The sequence below is a fragment of the Bidens hawaiensis genome, unplaced genomic scaffold (assembly GCF_021521415.1).
Source record: "Bidens hawaiensis isolate Kalapana, Puna unplaced genomic scaffold, B.hawaiensis_p1.1 tig00025185_1, whole genome shotgun sequence".
NCBI lineage: Eukaryota > Viridiplantae > Streptophyta > Magnoliopsida > Asterales > Asteraceae > Bidens > Bidens hawaiensis.
The window spans coordinates 207,970-216,811 of NW_027494007.1; the positions used below are offsets into that span (position 1 = coordinate 207,970).

The 8,842-nt window shown below is 35.8% G+C and overlaps 1 protein-coding gene across 1 annotated transcript; it reads right to left on the reverse strand.

Annotated features, from left to right (window-relative positions):
• Positions 1-126: 126 nt before the first annotated feature.
• On the reverse strand, positions 127-6,801 carry LOC143571048 (ubiquitin-like domain-containing protein CIP73). Its single transcript, XM_077056566.1, has 19 exons — positions 6,694-6,801; positions 5,536-5,665; positions 5,332-5,449; positions 5,133-5,243; positions 4,483-4,592; positions 4,342-4,413; positions 4,087-4,233; positions 3,944-4,013; positions 3,698-3,852; positions 3,427-3,591; positions 3,284-3,355; positions 3,085-3,205; positions 2,962-3,021; positions 2,807-2,878; positions 2,674-2,714; positions 2,429-2,584; positions 1,148-1,651; positions 906-1,055; positions 127-350 (listed from the first exon to the last, which is right to left on the reverse strand). The coding sequence occupies exons 2-19, from the start codon at positions 5,650-5,652 to the stop codon at positions 291-293; spliced, it is 2,301 nt and encodes a 766-aa protein (XP_076912681.1). The 5' UTR covers positions 5,653-5,665; positions 6,694-6,801; the 3' UTR covers positions 127-290.
• Positions 6,802-8,842: the final 2,041 nt, after the last annotated feature.

Consider the following 8,842-nt stretch of genomic DNA (forward strand, 5'->3'; position numbering starts at 1 on the left):
AACATAAAATTAATTTTCATGATTATCAACTAGTGTTTAACTAATGTTTACTTAAATGTTCTTGATTAATATTAATGTAAGTGACTATCAAGTGTTTTGTTTCATATAAGAAAGTAAAACCAAATGAATCCCATCAAAATCAAATTTCATACTCAAGCTGTCTATTAAAGTTATAGAAGATATATAATTTAATTTTAACAATCATGTCAAAATACCAATGCCTCAAGGGTTCTTTGTACAATAATTTTATAAAACAATCATCACATAACAAGAATCAACAAACAAAACCATCATTCTCCCTCTTCTTCAGCTCGTCTTGACACATCACGCTTCAACATTTCCATAAATTCCTGCACATTTGCACGATCAAATACCGTTTTAACTAAGGGTGTGCTTGGTGCTGTTCGGTGCGGTTTTGATTAAAACGAACCCAAAACCAAAACTTCAGTTTCGGGTTTTTCGGTTTCGGTTCGGTTTTGGTTTATTCGCTTTTTGTCATTTGATCTTGAAAACTTTAGGTCAAAAAAAAAAAAGGTTTCAAAAAATAATTAATTTAGGAATAAATAATTTTGTTAATTGTAAAATAATTGACTATTAAAGATTTTACCAAAAATATTTTGAGTTACATGTTTATTAAATTCTTAAAAATTACTTAATATAAAATATAAAAAATAAAAAACAAAAATTTAGGATTTCGGTTCGGTTTTTCGGTTTTTATTATATGCAAAACCAAAACCGAACTGTTAGTTCGGTTTCTACAAAAACATAAAACTAAACTGTCGGTTTTTGTTTCGGTTCGGTTTTTTCGGTTTGGGTTTTTTGGTTTTTTCGGTTTCTTGCACACCACTTTTAACCACATACTCCCAAAGTTAAAAAAAGAAAATAGAAAATATAAATATACTAACATGAGCAAGACCCTCTTCATCAATACATATATCAGTAATCCCATCAGCATTATCATCATTCAATTGAGCAGCAGCTTCAACAACAGACGAAAAAACCACTTCCGGTGACTCCTGTTGTTCAATCTTCTCAACCAGATCTTGAAGATTCACCTGCTAACAAACAAAAAGATAGATTTTTATTCGTCAAGATCCAAACTTTCTGTGCTTTTATGAATCTTTTCTTCGTTAAGTCAAGAACCAACCTGAGAATCACTTGAAATATCATTAACCGTTGTGGACTGAAGTTCACGATTTACAGTTGGTGGTGGTTGAAACATATTTGAACCTGAACCCGAACCTGGACCGCCACCGCCAAAAGCTTGAGCAACAAGGGGCATCATCTGTTGAACCATACTTGACAGATCAAAACCACCGCCGCCACCGCTGCCGCCACGAGGTCCACCCATACCGGAAAACATATTACTCAAATCTTGATTACCATCAATCTGCTGAGCTATTTGGTTGACTGTGTTCATCATTGCAGGGTTCTGAGTTAGTTGACCTAACATATTTCTTAACATATCTGGCGACCCGATCCCGGTTTGGCCTGCAACTCCAGACAACAAACCGTCTAAAGCGGGACTAGCAATAACTTCATTCATCATTGCAGCAGAATTCAATTCACCATCAACAGGAGTTGAAGCAGGTTCATTAGCAGGAGGCGCACTGCTACTAGTAGCCTCTGGTTTTGTCTGCCGACTTTTTTTCTAAATCACATTTATAAATATTATAAATAATTATATATTTTTATCATAGTTATCAAATGCGATAAGTGCTCAAAAGAGTTGAGGCTGGGCCTAGTGCTCAGGCAATAAGCGCAAAAAAAAACGCCCGATTTTTTTAAAAAAAAGCGCACATTAAAAAAACAATTTTTTTTAACTAAAATAGAACATCTTAATAAGAAAACATACATTCATTCTTGAAATAGTTCATAGAAAAACCAAACACCAAAATCCAAAACATGTACCAAGTACATCTTAATAATTAAAATAAACCTAATCATTAATACATCTATCATAATATCCAGTGATTCAACAACTCTATAAGCATTCATTTTTAACTGCCAAGAACAAAAATTTGATCCATCCACAATTGAAGCATTACCACATCTATCATAATATCCAGATTTCCAAAAATTAAAAAATAAAACCTAATCACGAATTTTGAATATTGTAATCATTTTGTAAGAAGTCAAATGACATTTAAATGATATTTAATACACATGGGCAGGTTGGAACAAATTATGGTACTTTAATAGTGGAGTTTTAGACTTTTAGGTACTCCTAGAAAATATGAACAGGTTGTTTAATTGATATTTAATATGCATGGGAAGGTTGGGAACATTTAATGGGCGCTTTAAATATCTGAGGCATGCAACTCGCAATTAACGCGCCTGGCGCTTTAAATGCGCAAAAAGCGCTCGATTTTAACAACTATGATTTTTATGCGCTACAAGTACATAAAAATACAGAGCAAGAGCAAACCTTGGGCTGTAACCCTCCAAAGCCGAGTCCAAGAGGAACAGTCGGGGCATTTCCCGAGTTATCAGTAACCGTGTTTGATGATGAAGCGCTTTCTGCATCGTTAGTAGATTTTATTGCACTGCTACTGGAAGTTGTACTTTCCGTGCCTTCTGTATCCTGCACAATATTTGGTAAGTGTTCTTTATTTCTTTCATTTATGAAACTGAAAATTTCCAAAAAAAAAAAAAAAGATGAATAAAAAATACCTTCTTGGTCTCAGGTTTTGGCACGCTTCCTTCTGGTTGGGCTGGATTTACAAATAATAAAGTTTAAAAAGTAAACACAAAATCCAATTAAACATAAAATGCAGACAATTAGACATTCGACATAATATAATACCTGCAGGAGCCTGATTTTCAGTCCTTGTGCTATCGTCGGCTCCTCTAGGTTGCGAATTGACTCCAGTTGCAGCTAAAATTAATCAATTATATGAGATAAAACAAAAGTCAAATGTTTGTTAACTGTTATAATGCAAAAATAAGATAAAATATTACCTGTTCCATTAGCACGTTCTCCTTGGTTTGGCTCGGCATTAGTTCCCCTTTGACCAATTCCTAGAAAAAACTTACGTAATGTGAGATATTGTTAATTAAATTACAAGAAGCTTATATACATACCCGCATGGATATGAACATTAATGTGTCTTGGAACCGCACCAATGCCAACAGGACCGAACCCGGTTGAATTTATAGGAATAGCATTACCGCCAAATAGCGAATTCGTTTGTAGAGGAAACGGCTGCACGAAAACAGTAAATTGCATACTTATAAGTATTTGCATGCACGCGCACACAGACAGAGATATATAATAACAAACCTGAACCACTATAGAATTAGGTCCTGATGTGGAGATATAAACAGCAGGTCCAGAATGCACAGACGACTCAGCCTAAAACATGCAAACCCTAATCAAACCAAAAGGCTCATCTAAAGATAATAGAAAAACAAAAAAGAACATACAGGAGACTGTCCAACACGCAAAGTCAACATCGTACGACCGAGTTCAAGCAAAAGAGCCCCTAAATGTTGCATAGCAAGCCCTGACTGCATTGCTTCCGACTGAATTTGAGTTCTAACTGTCGGGTCAGTAATACTCTCCTCTTCCTCTAGTCGGCCCGCAGTATGCTACAGTTTTGCAGCATATTACAATTAACACATAGTAAGTATATTAATTGTTTTTAACTTTGTATTCATAAAAGAATACTAAAACGGGTGAAAGGAGAGTAAGTACAGATAGAGAATCGATAGCAGGCCCGCTGAGAAGCCGTTGTGCATGACGCATAACAACAGCCAGAGCTGCAGGTAATGGCACACCACGAGCACCGGTAGGTAATTCTACAGGCGGTGAGCGTTCAGCACCGTTTGAAGGTTGATTCGGTTGATAACCTTGCAATAATCCCAAAGAAAAAGAAAACTTTCAGATATATTATTTTTGCACAAAAAGCAGAAACAAAAGAAATAGTTTCTATGTCAATACCATTTTCTGACAACGCCTGCTCCATGCGGTTCATAAACTCAGAAAGCGTGTTTAACGAATTGGGAATTGGCTGAAATACAAACAAAAGACAATATAGCAAGTTGCAAAAAAAGTTTTAAAAAGTTGTGTTGATTTTTTACTACCGTAGCAAGTGTCGGTATAGCTATTCCTGCTCCTAAAGGAATTTGCACCCCTTGAGGGACAGTTTGACTAGGGTTTCCCGGTTGACTTTGACTGTTGACATTAGCTCCACCTTCATTTCCTTGGCTAGTTTGTCTAGGAATGTTAAACTGTAAACAGATACACAACCAAAAAAATAATATCAGATAAAATCCTATTTTCTCTTTTTTTTATATCTATTTGAGTACAATATACACAAAACCGCAACATAAACTCACCTGCATATTTTGTTGTGGCACTGTCACACTAGCATCCCTAACTCCAAAAGAATCTAAAACAGCCGATATAACCTACCACCAAAAGGTTTAAATTATCAGTTTACAGACAACGTAGTACAGAACACCAAAAGGCTAACACACCCGACTAATATCCTGAGCACCACCGGCATTCTGGTCCCCACCACCGAAGGTCCCAAGTACAACACTGTGTGAAACAGTAACACGTGGACGTGAACCAGGAGCATTAGAATCTGGTCCTGTAACAATAATGCGACAATGAAATTATAGCACTTAACATGGCATAAAGTGATAAGAGTGAGCTGCGGTTTTCGTCCTTGTGGTTTGTCCAAATCTGCGGTTTTAGTCCGATAGTTTCAAATTTGTGATTTTTGTCCCTGTGGTTTCATTTCACTTGCAGTTAAACCCGACCACACTAACCCCGTTAAGTCTGGTCGTTAAACCCATCAAAGCGCCCTTCACGTGAGGGGCAGGTTTGTCCTTATTCTCCCCAACTAAACCCCAACCCTAATTCGCAAGCCCCCTCACAAGAGGGGGTGGTGTGTACTCGGGGAAAAAAGGACAAAACTGCCCCTCACGTAAGGGGCAAACTGATGGGTTTAACGATCAAACTTAACGGCGTTAGTGTGATCGGGTTTAACTGCAAGTGAAATGAAACCATAGGGACGAAAATCACAAATTTGAAACTATCGGACTAAAACCGCAGATTTAGACAAACCACAGAGACGCAACCGCAGTTTACTCATGTGATAAAGAGGTAATCATATTCATACCAGTGTTAGTGTTACTACTATTTGTAGTTGTGTTGGCAGAAGAACCAGAAGAAGGTTGTGATTCAACAGGCTGTCTAGCCACAAGATGCAATGTGTGCCCGCTTTCAACGTCTATAAACCGTTAAGGCTTTGAAGCATGAACATATGATCTTCACTTTTAGCATAATAATAATAAGCAAACTAATTAAAAATAGGATACGATATTCAGAAAGACGATGTTCATCTTTCAGAACCTTGCCCCTAAAGATCAGTCTTTGTTGTCCAACCGGGAGGCCCACATCATTAGCTATTTTCTCCTTAAATGCTGAAACTAGCATCTGAAGTTTCGACATAGAAAAAGCCAAATGAGCAATTTGATTAACAAAAATAAACATATGTAAAGTAAAAAATAAACACATGATACATTTTTATCGACACGAAAGTTGTACAGCTGTGATTCAAGTGTCTTGATATGGATGTCAACTGTTGAGTTAGAACTTTCACCAGCAACATTGCTCATGCTCGCATGTTCGTCTGCCATTGGATGGTTGAATCTGAAACAAGAACCATAACACAATGAGGTAAATAAAAACACATGCCAACATCACTAAAAAGCGCGCACATAACACATAACAAGACATAAACAACACATCAAAATCTATGTAAAAAGCTTGTCAGGAAGGCATACACAAGCACGTATTAACATCATCATCGTACTCAGTAAATCCCACCAATAGCAAAGCTATGGTAGGTTCTGAGGAGGGTAAAATGTAGACAGCCTTACCTCTACCCCATAGGAATAGAAAGGTTGCTTCCAGTGAAACACCCAGCTCGATAGTGGTTTTGCATCAAGCCTTGGACACAAGGCACATAACACTCAACCATTGGCCTTACCTCTATCAACACCACCACATGATGTCTGATTAACCTTCCGCCACTTTTAACGTTATTTTCACGAGATTAGTAAAATAACGTCAAAATTAATGCAATTTCACTTTTGTCCACCCGAGGGCCCATACAAATTAACGAAAACCTAAAAAACTTTCAGATCCCCCCCCCCACACACACACACACAACCGACCTAGGCTTACGCGCTCCCCTACACCAAAAAGCACGCCTAATCCCTAAAGCCGATACGTTCTCCTAGAAATCCCTAATCCTACGTCTCCACGAGCTACTATCACTACTGATCAAGTAATTAAGCAAAACGTAATATAAACCTAATATCAATATATGTAAACCGCAGCACATAATGCACACATTCAGCTTCAAACATGACCATATCAACATATTATAACAATTCATCAACTACCCAGATCGTGAATCAAAACCCTGATGCTAATCCTAATAAAGTTCCAATCTATAACAAGAACAAAACCATACAGCTTAATTAGGGTTTTGGGTTTCAATCATACAGTAAAAAATTGGGGGTTTTGCCAATCGATGGTTCTGATTGAATAATAACTCACTTGATTGACGTCGATGAGATCAGAAATCAATCCGTATAAGTTACAAAGAAGGTTAATTTGGATGATATATATGTATGTATGTGTGTGTAAATATATATTACTTAATAACTTACAGAGTGGATGGATGGTTGAATGCCGAATAGTGACTGACGTGCTGATTGACTCCCTGAAGATTCGTAGAACGATCTAGAACAAACAAACTAAGAATTGACTATATGTATGTATGTATGTATAATATTGTATATGTATGTATGTATATCGGATTGAATGGGCAAACGGGTAATTTGACACTCCATCAGATTCCGTTATATTTATTACCCTGGTGATGTTACAGGTTGATCTCGGGCGTTGCTTCTTGTATCTACGGTTATGGTTATATTAATTACAGTCGTTATTGTTCGTTATATTTTAATAATTGAATTGAGCGGTTATAACATGCGTTCAGTTGGGATTCAGTCGGTTACGGAATTCAATTTGCAGTGATTTAAATCGACTATGTATTATCAGGTATGTTGTTTTAAGTTTTGTATCACTCTATTATAAGTATGTACGATGTTAGTAGTCCCCCGCCATCGCATCATGAAACAAGGCATGTGTTAATCTTATTCGGTTTTCTATATGTATTCGGTTAAATTGATTCTAGGATGGCGTTCAATTGACTATGCATGTATTCACACAATAATATATGTTATTGGTGTGTAGCATCAAAACATGACAATTCATATATTAGGGTGTGGATTGTGGTCTCCTGGAAGATAATGTCATAAATATGTTATTTAATGGTTATATTTATAAGTTATAAAAGTTGTTCTCTTTTCAATTGTTATAACAAAGAATATCATTTCATTTTGATTGATTTTGTGAATGTATAAAATATTTTTCATAAAAAATCGTGTGCATAAATAATTCGCGTATAAAAAGTATAGACAAGAGAGGGTAAAACGAGGCTGGTGTAATGATGTTATCAAGAGAAGAAACAAGACTTGCATATGATTTTCATTGACTTTGAGAGGGCTTACTTTAAATGTGCCACGTCTAGTGATATGGGATAGCCTTGAGAAAGAGGAGTGTTTAGGAGGTCTATGGAGATAGTCAAGGGTGTGTATCACAAGGTTGAAACATGTGTGTGCACTAGTGGGGACATCGACTTTTTCCGCTGTGAAGGCGGCATCCACCAAGCCGACCTGGAAAGCAATTGTGTGGTGAATGTTCTTTGCGAATGAAATTGTACTAGTCGCAAAGAATACACAAGGCTAATGAGTGACCGGAGAGTGTCGAGCAACAACGTTTAAGGATTGAGGCATTATAAAACAGAGTGCTTTATTGTAACTTTAATGACACAAACGATGATGAAGACTACCAAATTGAAAGTTGTCCCACATACAAATAAGTTTAAGTATCTATAGTTGTTTGTCAATAGTGATGGGAATATAGGCAACAATGTAGCTCATTACATTTAGGCATAATGGTGTAAGTGGAGAGCAGCTACCGGAGTATTGCGTGACAAGAGATTCCCAACATGACTAAAAGGGGAATTCTATTGTGTTACGATGTACGATTAGACCATCTATGTTATATATAGTAATATAACCGATTGCTAGCCATAAAAAAGACACAAGCACAAGAGATGAAAAGATGAATGCATATGTGAATTTTGGTACTTTTGGTGATTGTAAACTATTTAACATGTACATAAAATATACCTAATAAATTATTTTTTTTATGATTCTGTCTTTGAGTTAACATAATAAATATCTTTATGTGGATAAGGTTTTTTTTTTTTTCTTTCTAAAGAGTAAGAGTTCAAATCATGTTATGTCAAATCAATTTTAATTTGAAAATAGAGTTACATTGTCGTAAAAAAATTACGTTTGTTTAAATGAAACTTTTTCTTTTTTGAATGAATAAGTTTTGACTTAAACACAAAACACAAATAATGGGCTTCATTACGAGTGTCTGGATTATATATCTGATGACATATAGTCATATATATTAGTTTGTATGATTTAGAAAATTGAATCACTCACTTTCATTCATTAAAGAGTATTGTTTGTATCAAAATAGAATTGCAAAATACAACTTATTCTTGATATCATATAGACTTGCTTTGTTATGACTTATGAAAATAACTAATTAAATTAACGTATCATCACTTCCCAATCCAATTTTAATAACCCTTATTCACTCAAAGAGTCCATTTGATTAGTCACCGTGAATTTATGGCTAGTCATTTGGTTAATTTAAACATAATTGTCATTTCAA

Bases quoted from the DNA above. Each gene is read 5' to 3' on its own strand.
- LOC143571048 (XM_077056566.1), bottom strand. From the start codon at position 5,652: ATGGCAGACGAACATGCGAGCATGAGCAATGTTGCTGGTGAAAGTTCT. The intron at 3,853-3,943 runs GTATTGACATAG...GATTATTGCAAG, and splicing joins GCAGGCGTTGTCAGAAAATG to GTTATCAACCGAATCAACCT. The intron at 3,206-3,283 runs GTTTGTTATTAT...GTTTTCGTGCAG, and splicing joins CTAATTCTATAGTGGTTCAG to CCGTTTCCTCTACAAACGAA.